This window comes from Pholcus phalangioides, unplaced genomic scaffold (assembly GCF_987345545.1).
Source record: "Pholcus phalangioides strain wild (caught in Gottingen) unplaced genomic scaffold, Ppha-v1.0 ptg000003l_1, whole genome shotgun sequence".
Taxonomy (NCBI): Eukaryota; Metazoa; Arthropoda; class Arachnida; order Araneae; family Pholcidae; genus Pholcus; species Pholcus phalangioides.
In genome coordinates this window covers 31,927,893-31,942,147 of record NW_028301596.1, presented here as the reverse complement: position 1 = coordinate 31,942,147, position 14,255 = coordinate 31,927,893, and the positions used below count along the sequence as shown (strand labels likewise).

The window sequence follows — 14,255 nt, the reverse complement described above, 5'->3', positions numbered from 1 at the left end:
AGTGTTAATTAAGATTTTTAATCATTTTATACAACGTATGATGCAAAAATGATTGTTTTTCTGTAAGGACTAATTTTATAACTTATGTTCAGATATGGCGGTTAAAAAGCGAATCCGTTTGTGACAAGTGACTGACGTTTTTCTCAGTCCAGTCCAGACAAAGTAACGTGAATGATAAACAATAATGTTTACCTTCACTGGCTAACACCCAACCTCACCTGTTAACGAAATCCTCCATAACTTGGTGAAACGTTGATCCGAAACTTGGAAATTATGGCAGATCCCCGACTCAAACAAATCAGAATCAAATCCGGTGTTGTGAAAAGGTGACAAACCACTATATACTAATATGAATTAATGATTATGCATAATATTGATCGGGGTCCCCCCCCCATGCCCCCCCCACCCACACCCAGCACCAGGGCCACCAAGTTAGAATCTTTGCCGGAACCCCAATATTCCGAATTTTTTGTGCGAAAAACAAAAAATGATGACAATCGTTCCGGGCCCCCGGGATGGAGCTCTGTCAGCCCCACACATCATGAGTTGAGAGATCTTTAGCGCGGACCCCCCCCCCCCAGGTCAGAATTTTTCGCAGATTCTTTCAAAAGTAAATTTATTGTAAAAAAGAAAGGGAATAGCAACATCCATCTCTGGGGGGCGGGCAAGAGACAAATAATATGGGGAAAATTAGTCTGTTCAGTAAAATACTACAAGACCGCCCAATGAACCTGCATAATAAGTATACACATTGCCATGGATCTGTGCTTGCTCTGGGCCACAGCTCAGTCAGCAATCCCACTCTCCCCCCCCCTCCGAAAGACAAATAATATGGGAAAAATTGGTTTGCCCAGTAAAATACAGGGCAGCCCAACGAATCTGCACAACAAGCTGCCTCCTCCCATCACATTGCCCAGGATAAATGCTTGGTATGAGCTGTAGTTCTGTCAGCATTCCCCCGTGATAATGATTTCAGCCCTCTTGTTGCTTACAGGCGAGGCATATCTACGGGGGAGGGGAATTAGTGGGTGATTGTCCAGGGCAGTAAGTTTGAAGTGGCTGGTAAATTTGCGGAATGATTGGTCATAATGTCCCGAAAAATAATTTTTAAGAGCAATTCGCTCCTTTCCAAAATTTTAGGGGGATAGTTTTGTTAGAAGAAGGCTATTTTTCTATGAAAAACAAAGAAATAACTATTAAAAAAAATACTATTTTTAGTAACTATTTTAAATTACTATTTTTTATTTATTTTATAAGGAGTATTTTCACTCCTCAATCAAATTTGGAGTGAAATTGAGTTCAATCATGCATCTACTACTACTATTACTACTGAATCATACATGCACCTCATCCATATTCGTCTGTAGAACTTCTAATAAATTGGTACATGTTGGAATGTACACAAATCTGATGCGAAGTTTGTTTCTGTGTAATGCTTGTTACAGTACTGCCATCTATTTTTCTAACTATGAGCAAAGTGTAATGATTGAATAATTGTATTGTTGATCTCTGTGGCAAGACTTTTTAACAGGGATTGATTGATTGGTGTCCGCTTACTCCCAGAGCTGTTGTGCAAGACAACTTTCTCTAATTTACCTCCTAGGAGGATGGGTCTAGGGTATAAGCTAGATAAAAAAATTCCTTTAGTAAAAAAGCAAAAATGGGGGGGGGGGGAAAGGTTTAGCAAAATGCTACAATGCTAATGATTTAAGGTTGGATGGTTTGACGCATTTTTGCAAAAGTGGCTACTACTTCTTTCGCATTTTAAGATTTTCTTTCACATTTTGCAAAAAATACAACCGTAGCTTAAACCCTGGATGGGTTGTATTTGCACCTCAAAGTTGAGAACCACGGAAAGCCAAGAAGACTTCAGCTGACCACCACTGTGGCGACGAGAGGGGTTCAAATCCTGGCCCTCAAGATGCCAGTCCATCACTATAACCACTCGACCACCACAGCAGCAAATCGTGCATCAAGATGCATATTGGCAAACACTGATTGATCAAGAGAATTAGACCAAGATGGGATTAAGAGGGCTGAGAAAATTGTTTAGCCTGTAGGTGATAGAAACCCTAAATCCACTTGTGCCCAGGTCAGGCGAGGGACTAGGTCAGTGAATGACCAAATGAGTGACCTGAAGAGTGCAGGCATGCAAGTTAACAAAAGAGAGTGACCTAGAGAGCAAGTGATTAGGTCAGGTCAGTGAGTGATCTATGGATGATGGACCAGGTAGGAGAGCCATAGAGTTTGCAAACATGTGTGAGCGACCAAAACAGTGTGCAAACACATGAATGACTTAGAGAAGAAGGACTTAGAGATAAGCAACCTCATTGGCAGCACAGTTGGTAGTCAGCTGAAGTTGGTTTTCTGTGGTTCTCAATTTCCAGGCTTGAATGTAAGCCATTCTTCCCATAAAAAAAAAGTCTCATCACAGAAAACCACAGTACAAATATTCAATCATTACACTTCATTCAAAAATAGATGGCAGTGCTGAAACTCATGCTCAACACAATAAACATGCTTAGACGGTTAAGTACACATGCACATCTCAGCATGCGAGCTTATTTTTGTCAGTTTTTTTTCTGAGCTTCTTGTTTGTCGCTCGCAACATTATATTTGTTTATGTAGCGATTTTATTTTGAGAGAACATTATTTGTCTGTTTTTTTTGTATAGATTGGGAAAAGAAAAGCTAAGCTACATAAAAGAAGTGCAGCAAGGCCAAGAAAAACTTGCCAAGATGCAGGCCGAAGGAGGAGATTCATATGTGATTTCAAAGCAGGTACAAGCTAATAAAATTCTGTAAATAACCATAAAGACATTAGCTACTGCTATTACTACCCCTTAGTCACTTACTTACCCCTTAGCTGGTCAATTTTTTTTACCAGAAAACCTCACAAAAAAGTCATATTTTTTTACTGCATATAATTAAACACTATACTTAATAGAATAAGAAAATGTGAGAATTTCTTTTTTGTTTTCACTTTTAATGCTTTTACCTATTTTTTATTATTTTGAAGCCATAAAACTCCAAAATGTTTTCTTTTTGAAGTTACACTCTTTATATAATCAGGAATGTTTTACAGATTTTACAAAATTTCTCTCAGACACTTGCCCCTAAGCCAGATTTTTCATGGGAGCCTTTCTGTAGTTAATTTATAATGTGAAAATATGATAAGAATAGTCCCGGGCTGGATCCTTATCAGCCCCACTCTCACAACTTAACCCAACAATTCCTAACGAAAAAACCTTTTTTGTTAGAAAAACGCAGTGCTGTGTGTGGCCACAATCAATCGCATGGCTCAAGAGCTGTCCCTGTACTCTATCACAAGGGGGGGGGGGGGTTAAGTGTACATTTGGGTTCCCTCACCTAGTATGTTTTCCAGAACAGTCAAATGAAAACAAAGGGAAAATTCTGCCTCTCACTTGTCCGGTCTCTGGAGCAGCAGAAACACCTTAGAAATAAATTTCTTAAACCACCCCTGTTCCTGAATGATATTTTTCAATAATGCTGACAGTGAGATCAAGCTCTAGTTGTGTGTTTTCCCCTCCTTTCTTACAGTGGACAACATATGAGTTCTTCTGTAATATTCCCCCCTCCTTCTTGATAATTTTAAAATTTTTCAAATTTTGATCCATGCAGTCTACTCTTTCCATTGTATTATTATAGTCTATAATGATTTTTGGTTTCTCTTTGGTTTTAGAGCGGACTTGAATTTGTTCCATTTCAGTATTAGGAATTGTGGAAAGTAATGAAACAATTTTTTTATCCATCCACTTCATCACAGTAACTTTTCCTCTCTGAAAAGCTGTAATTTCTCAGTTTTTCTTATGTTTTTCTTGCATTCCCCTTGGGACTTCTTTTCTCTTTAGGTTTAGTGTGCAGTATGCGTCTGTTCGGCATGAAAGTAATTTTTCTGCTGAATCTGGCAAAGAATAATAATTGTCTAATTGTAAGACAAAATATCCTTTATGAAGCAAGAGCTCCATCATTGCCAAGACAACTTGAGATGAAATGCAGAGTTGAGGATACTTAGGTTTCAGAATTGTGTTTTTACCTGTGTTTATTATTATTGACCAGACATAACCAGAAAATGATTCACACATCATAAACTATTTTACTCCAAATCTAGCTCTTTTGAAGGGGAATAAATTGTTTCCATCCCCATTGCCCTTTGAATAGCATATTACTCACATCTATTGTTACATCTCACTCTTGTGTTACCATTTCACTTAGTTTCTTATTAAGATGTTTCAGAACTGGCCAATATTGTACTAATTTAGGGCATTTGTGATTTTATGGGTAAAATCTATTTCTATAATCCTTGGAAATAGCGTGTAATTAAAATACAAGCTATTGTAATGTTTGCTTTTAATTTGAGAAGCTAAGCAAAAAAAAAAAAAAAATAATAATAAAATTGACAAAAATTTTAACATAAAGGTTTAAAATTAAAATACTGTGAACTTAGTCAATGATGGTAATCGATTTACATATTTTAGTACCTATCTAATACTTTGGAATACAACTTTGAGGCACTATCTTCCCTATATATTGACTGACCCTTATCAAAACTAGTGGAATGAGAAGGAATTTCCTACACTCACTTCTGTGATATGGTTTTATTAAGAAAAGACGTGTTTTATTAAGAACTTGTCTGCAAGCAACTTGCTTGACAAAAATGGTTTTTATTCATATTTATCTCTAATCATTTTGTCTTAAAAAAAATAGTTCTAAATATTTCACCTTTGTGAAGCAAGATTCTCAGAACTTACTTCATGACAGTAAAAGTTCAAATTTTGAATTTTTGAATTCTTTTCATTTTTGACAGTGGCCAAAATGATTTTTGCCAGGGCGGTTTTTTTGATGTTTTTTTACCATTTTTTCCCCACAATGGCAAAACCTTACTAGCCCCCAGAGGTGTGTTTTGCCATCCTTCTCTCATTTTAATTTAATTTTCTTGACCACTCATTCCTCGAATGAATTTGCCACCCTGTGCTATAACTAGCTTAACCCCCCCCCCTCCCCTGCCGCCTGTAAATATGCCTCTCTAAGTCTTTCTTTTGGTCACTTGCATGCTCTTTGCTCACTCACATTCTCACACACAATTTAGGCCACTCTTATGCTCACACATGTTTTAGGTCACTCTTTTGGCCATTCACATGATTGCACAGTTTTGATCACCACATGCTTGTACACTGTTTTGGTCGTTCACATGCCCTTGGTCAGTCTTTCAGCCATTCATAAGGCTTGTACACGATTTCCCTCACTCTTTCTGTCATTCATATGCTTTTTTGTTACTCTTTTGGCCAGTCACATGCTTCCACATGCTTTACTTTGCTCTTTCAGTCATTCACATGCTTCCACATGCTTTGCTCTTTCAGTCATTCACATGCTTTGCGTCACTATTTTGGTCATTCACACGCTTTGGATCATTCTTTTTATCATTCACATGCTTTGGATCATTCTTTTTATCATTCACATGCTTCTTCACATACTTTACATCACTCTTTCTATCATTCACACTTTTTGTGGCACCCTTTAGTCATTCACGTGCTTCCACATGCTTTGCATCATTTTTTTAGTCATTCACATGCTTGCACACACTTTGTGATACTCTTTCGGTCATTCACATGCTTGCACATGCTGTAGGTCATTCTTTTACTCACTCACATGCTTGCACACTCTTTTCTTTACTCACATGCTTGCACACTCTTTTCTTTACTCACATGCTTGCACACTCTTTTCTTTACTCACATGCTTGCACACTCTTTTCTTTACTCACATGCTTGCAAACTACCTATGTCACTCACTGACTTAGTCTCGTGCTCTCGTGCAGTTTTGTGGTTATAAAATTTTTCCGCAATTCTCCCATTATGTATGAATTTTCTTAGCTACTCATTCCTAAAATTTTCTTCCCCTCCGAACTTACTGCCTTGGGCTATAGCTCGCTAAGCCCCCTGTAAATATGCCTTTGGCCAACCCTGGTTCCAAAAATTACCTATAGCTAAGGGCTACCCAGTCCCAGCACATTCCTGCAAAGATTTGTTAAAAATTCCCAGATCAATTTTGAATGGATGCATATGTAGTTTAGTAGCAGTATTGAAATATTGTTTTGCTCTTGGTGAAAATTTGCAGTATTTTTTATATTTTAGAATTTATAGATGGAAATGAATCACTTTTCATTTATTAGGGTATTATTTATTGATATTTTTCATCAAGGTACGAAATAATAATTTTGATATTTTAATTAACATTTTCATACATGTTTCATCATATTATAGGAGGAAGTCATCAGAGAAAGCTCCATGATGATTACCGATTGCAGTAAGCGTTTGCAGTCAGTGTATAATGAATTGAAAGAAATATTGGTAAGTACAGGTGGATTAAGGCCAAAGATATGCATGCTACTGAGCACAGAAGCATGCAACCAATAAGTTTGAATATCTGTATATTTGCTCAAAAGTATCGGCTTTTGTGCTGCCAAGTACCATGCATATCCTGGCCTTACAGTTTTGTTGCCCTTCTTGTATTCAGATCTAATTTTCTTGACCACCCATTCCTCAAAATTTTTACCCTCCACTCTGTAAATAAGCTTCTGTCTCTAAGCCACTCTTTTGGTCACTCGCATGCTTGCACACTTTTTGGTCACTCTTTTTGTCATTTGCTGTCTAGGCCACTCATTGATCTGATACCTCACTCTCCAGGTCACTCTTGGTTGCTCTCTGATCTGGTGATTTGTTCTCTAGGTTACTTGCACTCACATGCTCACACATTCTTTAGATCACTCATTTATCTAGTCCCTCACTTGCCAAGTCACTCATTTACCTTTTCCCTTGCTCTCTGGGTCACTCATTTATCTGGCCTCTTGCTCTCTAGGTCACTCACTGACCTGGGGTCCCTTACAAGTCATTCTCTAGCTAACTTTTCTAAGTCATTTACATGTTTGAACATGCTAGAGACCATTTTATAGTTGCTGACGCTGACCTGATTTTTGACCTGACCCCTTACTTTCTAGGTCACTCTTTTGGCTACTTATTGACTAGAGGTACCAACTTGAAGAAAACATTGGGGGAGGACTGCAAGTTGCCAATCTTCCTCTGTATACGGGACTCAAGGGCATATGTAGAAGAAGGAGGGATGCATTGTATTGGGTATTCATAAATTATTGGGTGCTCAGCCTTCCTCACAAAGTTTGTTGGGGGTAGAAGGGGTTCAAATAGCCTCCACATTCCAAATTACAACGCATATGTCACTGACCTAGTCGTTCTAGGACAAAGCTGATTTTTGGTTTTGCTGCCTGTGGGCTACACAAATTTTGCTGCCATCCTCACATTCTACTAATTTTCTTGTCGTCTCATTCCTCAAATTTGCTTCCCTGCTAAGCCCTCCCCCTCCTTCCCTGTAAATATGCCTCAGATCACAATGAATGTATCTGGTCATCACAGTTTTCAAACAATGCATTCTTCAACAATGTGAAAACAGGTTTTCATGCCTTTGTTACTTTCTAACTCTTCTCAGTGTTTCAACTATAGAGGAGGAAGTGCCAAATCACAAAAAAGTATATCGTTGCAGTGGGGGGGGGGGGGGGAGAAGCCAACAATTATCACACGACAACAGAGTCACATATTAGTAACCGTTGATAGAAAACAATGAAAATTGTGGGGGAAAAGGTATAAAAAGGTAGAACTCCAACATTAAAACAGGAAATTCCAATAGTACATTGGATATCCATCTGATCAGCATCTGAAAGCCATTTGGCGCAGTGAAATCTTCAACGAATGACAAGACGTTTGACCGCTTGTGGTGGAGGTGAGTACATTGGTTGAAGTATGGCCAGTGATGTGATCTGTCCAAATAATTCACCACCTTAATTATTTGGTTTTGCAAATTTAGTTAGTCTCCTGTAGTAATTATTCTAAAGATGCCATCATCTTTTTCAGCAGGACAAACCAGGTTTCCGTCCAGGGAAATTTTTGTGAAACTAACCTTTAAAAACATGTTTCAAAGTAACAAAATAGCATAAAAAGTTAGTAACTCTTGTTAGTGAAGTTGGTAAATAACTTTTCTTGATCACCTATCTAAACACATTGTTCAAAGGTAGGCTATATTTTTAAATATGTGGATCCTGAGTTGCAGCAAAAGTATGGTGTATATGTGAAATATAAATCCACTTATTTGAATATTTTAATTAGCAAAATCATATTTCAAAAATTAGGCTGGTCCAATTGATGGAGTTGATTAATCAATTAATTGTTAATCACAGTTAATTTAGCTGATTTAATTAACTCAATCAATTCAATTAAAATTTTTATTAAAATTTTCCCTTAACTTAACTTGAAGTTTTCTTTCTCTAAGTCAAAGTTTTTGGGAATGAAAGAAATTAAAAAATGTCATTCAGCAATTGAATTTAGCATTTAGCAATAAAATTTAACATTTAATGACAGAATTTAGTATTTAGCAACAGAATTCATCATTTAGCAATAGAAATTAGCAGATTAATTTAGCCATTTGTGTACTTGAAAAAAATTAATTTCTCATGAAAGTTGGACAAAAAAAGAGAGACAGTCAAAAATCACTGCATTTTTTGGTAGATCTTATATATACTTCATTTACAGTTTGTTTCATTTATGCGTTTATCATGTATGTCAGTTTCCATAATACACTATGTATGTCTAGTTTATTTCTTAATATTCTCATTCAATAATTAAATATGATCGTATTAGAATAACTTATCTTTCCGGAATTTTTTTCATTTCCAGTAGTTTGACATGTTTTACCGATATAATATTCGTCATAAATAGGGCAGTTATTTTAATAAATTTTTTTCCCACTCTGAAATCAGAAATTCTGATGTTAAATTAATGATAACTTGAAGTTTTTGTATGCCGCTGCACATTCAAATTATCGAGATTTCGCTGTATGTTCCTACATATAACATATCAGATAAGTGACCATATTTAAAAATATTTGGATCAAATTTTTCAACATGGAGAAATACAAGTCAATCCAACGGAAACTGGGGATTATCCTAATTTTTGTGTTTTATATTGAGTTTGATGGGAGTTTCAGAAGACAAGACCAATATTTATTGTCTCCACCATAAACAGAACTTTTCTTATTCTGGAAACTTTAGCTCTCCTATCCCACCACTACCATTTGAAAACAATTTCAATGGGAAAAGGCAATAGTATGAAAATCGAAATTAGTTTCGAAATCGGTGACTAACCTAAAATAACTGATTAAAAATAAAAGACCAGATCCTAGTTGAAAAATTGCAGGATATGACTAGTATGTTCAGCATACTAAATAGCTTCAAGGGGGCAGCTTTCATTCCTTAATCTATTTGTACATTTGTTTACATCATCTATTCAGTGGATACATGCATGAAATGAATAGAATACATCGATTTAGCATCTATTAATATTATATAGTCACCAATATATACAGTACTATGTTTGCTATGAATGATTAGCATTTGAAAATATTTGATTATATAAAATTCAATCAATCGATTAAAATTTTTTTTATTAACCAGTTAGATATCTTAATTGATTCCCACATCCCTAGTTAAAAATTACAAAATCACTTCAACAAATGTACATTTTGCATGCACATGTTGCAGTTCACGCTGTGATCTATGTGCGTGTGGAGCTGCTTTTGTAATGGCCTTCCCATAGTGAAGGCAAATGCTAGATGGAAGAAAAGCGCTTTCCTTCAGTTCTTAATCAATGCCTTTCAGTTGACCAGATTCATTTTTTTTTTCCGAGAGACTTTTTCAAGGGATCTAGGAAGTGTATTGTGAACATATTTGCATTAAAAAAATATCGCAATTCATGATATTAGACAGTTCCATTTTAACGCCTCAGAATGGCTGCAATAACAAAAATGCAGAATTTTAGTTTGGGGGGGGGGGAAGGGGGAGAGGTCCCGTACGATTTTGAGCATTTTGTAACCAATTATGTGGGAAACATAGTTGTCCTGTTTTACCAATACCCATTTACCATTCGTCCTGTTTGAAAAACGAGATTTATCGCCACCGTACTTGCAAACAGTACTTCGGGTAGTTATTCGGTTGTTGTTATCAGAAACCCTGCATCCCCGATGTGATCAGATCAAAGCCGCTTGAAAGATGCAGCTTTGCATGAGAGGGATTAAAAAATAATAATATTTAGCCTCCTAGTGAGAAAACACGGGTGTGGTTTTCGTAATGCAAGGAGTTTTTTCTCGTCCGTCCTCCACCCCCTTTTCCAGTTTTCTAGATAAAAATTGGCCAATGACAATAAATATGGCAACTTTCTAGCACCTGGAATAACGATGTTACACCACAAACGATTGTTAACTATTTTAAAGTGTGTGGATTCTATGGTGATCATAATGTATCAAGTATGGACTATTTGTGGGAATTAGACGATTCCACCATTGATGATTTGATTACAATATTCTGGACGTGGAGGGAAATGTAGATACGCTCCTTTTAACATTGATGACATGGTACTGATTTGTGGTATGTCTGATGGTCATAGGCGTACGCAGAATTTTCTCGGGGTGTTTCAGATTTTTTTTCCTTCTGAGGGGGTTTACTTTTTTTACTGCAAAATAACACTATAATCTTGGCTCAAGGGGAGGCTTGAACACCCCCCCCCCCGTGCGTACGCCAATGCTGATGGGGATATTGTCAGTTCGCTGCAAGAAAAAAATGATTCAGGGGACGAAGATGATTCTTATTTTCTTCCTCCCCATTCGAAGAAAGAAGTGGCTTTGGCCATTGGCACGATACAACATTTCATGGATAGTGTAGACGATTTGTTGACGCGGATTTACTTTCTGCTGCCAAAAAGTCTGACTTTCTTATGAAAGAAGAAAGAAAAGCAGTCAAAAATATCACCTCATTTTTTGACAGGTAATAATCTTGGTTTATATAATTTGCTTCATTTGCACGGGGATCATGTATGCGTCCGTTTCTATAATGCAGTTTGCACGTCTATTTTATTTTTAAACATTCTCATTCAATACCTAATTAAACAAGATTCCATTAGAATAATTTATCTTTGTGAATTCTTTTTCATCTACAGTAGTTTGAAATGTTTTACTAATGCATTATTCGTAAATAGCATCGTTATTTTAATAATTTTTTCTTTTTCCCACTCAAGAAGGAATTTTCGATAAGTTGGACTAACGATAACTTTTCTCCGGCCGCTGCACATTGGTGTTATCGAGATTTCACTGTAGTTTGTAACTACAGTCGATCCGTTATAACGATCCTCAAAAGACTGAAGAAATCACTTCGTTATAATGAAATTTCGTAAAAAATCGATTTCCAATTTTACGAATTTTAACATTCCCTATAAAGATTTCGTTGTAGCGGAATCCGATTCTAAGGAAAAAGAATTACTTATTTATAAATAATGAAATACTATAAATAATGAAAAGAAAGAAGTTATAAATTTTAAAAATAAAACAAAGCAACTCAAGTCATTAAATTTTTTTGCTTAAGTTTTACTTGATTTATATTTATGAGGCAAATAAAAACGTATTTTTTTCTTTTCTTTTTTTGTGAGTGCTGTGGAAACCGGGGGAACAACCAAGTCCTACGCTTGTTTAAACAAATGGTCTGGAAGGTTCTCTTGAGCTGATAAATTCAGTGTTTTTAAACTAGCTAACAGCTTCAGATGCTGTTAGGTCTCGATTATGAAATTTTGCGATGTTAATTTGTAATTTTTTGCCCTTTCTGACTATTGTTCCCATTCTGTGAGCGAATTTACCGGTGTTCCACTAATGCAGCGTCACCCAGGACCGAAACGGGGGGGGGGGGAAGACAACCGCCCGGGCGGCAAAATTTAGGGGCGGAAATTTTATGTGGAAACAAAGAAAACCATCATGAAATTGTCGAATTTTGAAGTTGTGGGGAGGCTGCAAATCATATTTGCCCCGGGCGGCGAAAATCCTAGTTACAGCCCTGGCGTCACCTATCGGTATTTTTTTTTTTTTTCGCCAAACAAAATTCCATTGCTTCAGGGGTATTCAAGTTTGGCAAGTGGTTCTTATTTTATAGTGTTTTAAAATTGCAACTTTAATCAGTCACCCTGTATTTTAATAATTTTTATAAGTTTGTTGTCGCATTCGTTATAACGGATTTTTCATTTCGTAATATCGGAATTCGTAATGCATTGTTCCTACATCTTGGGATTACAGAAGTTTTCGTTACGACGAGATTTTCGCAACAACGGTATTCGTTAAAACGGGAAAATTGACTGATAGGCTAATATGAAAAGCCATTTTTACACGTCGTACGCTCAATTTAAATTGAGTGCAGGACGAAAATTGCGAGCCCACCTCCCCGTTAAAAACACGTCTCGCGACAGAGCAACAGGCCTACAAAGGTTAAATCTTCAATCATTACACTTCCCTAATAGTTAGAAAAAGTGATGGCAGAGGGCAGCACTACACATAACAAGCGTTAGGTTCACAACACGTAGCCTACACGCATATTCCGTCATGTACCAATTCGTTAGAAATTTCTTAGAGTAATGTGTACGAGCTGCATGTACGGTTAGGTAAACTTTTACTTATGGGAGGACAAAGAAATGAAAATTATGATATTTTACTGAAATTCCAATTTTTACCTATTTAGAAAAGTTTAGCTTTGACTCTTATAAGAAATGTGCATTTTGATTACTGGTATGCACTTGACGTGTGTATGTATATATCTTTGCAATTCATCAACGTCTTTTTTTTTGCGTTCATATATTTATGATGCATAATTGTCTATTTTTCTAAGGAAAGTGAAGTTGATTTAGAAGAAACTGAAGAGTATCAAACAGCTTCTGCAGTAATTAAAGAAGTTTCTGAAGCAATGGCGACTACTTAATGGATTTGTCTCTCCTAGTGCTTATATAAATTTTGAATAAAATATTATTGTGGCCTTGACCTTATTTGTTTCATTATTACGTTCAGTATAACATAAAACCATAGCACCACGCAATGAATTGGTGACATTTTTCTCTCATTGATTTCAAATGTTTCATTCAATTATGTGCATAGTGGTTGATGTGTATTAACAGTTGACGCGTGAAGCTTAGTATTCGATTGGGGGGAGTCGAAATTATAAAATATTCATTTTTTTATATCATATTAAGCGGGAAACTTTAATATTGTCTCTATAGGAGAAACAGATTTTTCATTCGTTTAAGCGGGTATTATTCGTTGTACGATAACGCGTGCCGACTGCATAGTAAGTGAAAATGACCTGATGGCAACAGGTCAACCAACAGAAATTAGTTCACATTTTTGTCGATAGATGACCCTGCGAGAAAATAAATCACCGGAAATATGCAAATCAGAGTCATATAAAATGCAAATGTACGATTAACAGCTAATTTTCCTGTTACTGTCACTCACAACAGGTTTTCATTGTGATGTTGATTGATATTAGTGGATAAAGCACTATTTGGTAAAGTTGTTTTATCTCAGTCATGAATTGCCAGCTAGAGAGAGCTTTACGAACGTTTCGACCACAGAAGAAAGTGAAAGGATTCATTTTTTTTCCATGGAATTTTGTAATTTGCTTTCATGCAGTGCCCTCTATCGACGAAAATTCAAACTTTATTTTTTCGGGTACCAAAAAAAACCCCCTTCGCAACAATAACTTTTTCACAAACCGCGTTCAAATAGACAGATTCCTTCAATTTTTATGAATTTGTAAACTATTCACGAATATTGGATACTATTGGAAAACAAGTTACAAAACATTTTTTAAGAAAATAACTTCCATAGAGTAACACACGTTCTTTTTTTCCCAAGGACATTGCACGTTCATATTTCTAGCATGAGGGGGGACGGTATCAAAATAGGAGGAAAACTGAGAAAAATTGACATTCAATTCCCCATAAAGTACATAGTGCAGTTGATATTTGGTTTCTAATTTTGTATCCACTGACGATGTTTGCTTTAGTTGTGAATGTTCTTACACCTGAACTACCCGCAGAAAAACAATATTGAAATCTATCATATTGAAAATTTGCATAGAATAGATGTTTTTATCTTATAAAAAGAAAACATGAGCACATTCGTTCCTTTAAAAAAAGTAATTACACTATATTTTCTTTTTTTTTCTTTTTATATATATGAAAAATAATGAGGGATATTTCAACTGAATTAAGGTACTTGAAGTGCCACAAGGTGACAAACCACCTCCCCCCATAAAAATATGTATAAGTTAGTTATAGCATTATATATATATATATATCATTAATTATA

The 14,255-nt window shown here is 36.1% G+C and overlaps 1 protein-coding gene across 1 annotated transcript; it reads left to right on the top strand.

Annotated features, from left to right (window-relative positions):
* Positions 1-150: 150 nt before the first annotated feature.
* LOC149088411 (tubulin-specific chaperone A-like) lies at positions 151-12,926 on the top strand. The gene is made up of 4 exons (XM_089247495.1): positions 151-326; positions 2,675-2,780; positions 6,281-6,367; positions 12,778-12,926. The coding sequence occupies exons 1-4, from the start codon at positions 274-276 to the stop codon at positions 12,865-12,867; spliced, it is 336 nt and encodes a 111-aa protein (XP_089103621.1). The 5' UTR covers positions 151-273; the 3' UTR covers positions 12,868-12,926.
* The last annotated feature ends 1,329 nt before the right edge of the window (positions 12,927-14,255 follow it).

What these genes read in the sequence shown, in the direction of transcription:
- LOC149088411 (XM_089247495.1), top strand. Translation starts at nt 274, where the DNA reads ATGGCAGATCCCCGACTCAAACAAATCAGAATCAAATCCGGTGTTGTG. An exon ending in AAATCCGGTGTTGTGAAAAG is followed by an intron (nt 327 to 2,674) that starts GTGACAAACCAC and finishes TTTTTTGTATAG; the next exon opens with ATTGGGAAAAGAAAAGCTAA. An exon ending in CATATGTGATTTCAAAGCAG is followed by an intron (nt 2,781 to 6,280) that starts GTACAAGCTAAT and finishes ATCATATTATAG; the next exon opens with GAGGAAGTCATCAGAGAAAG.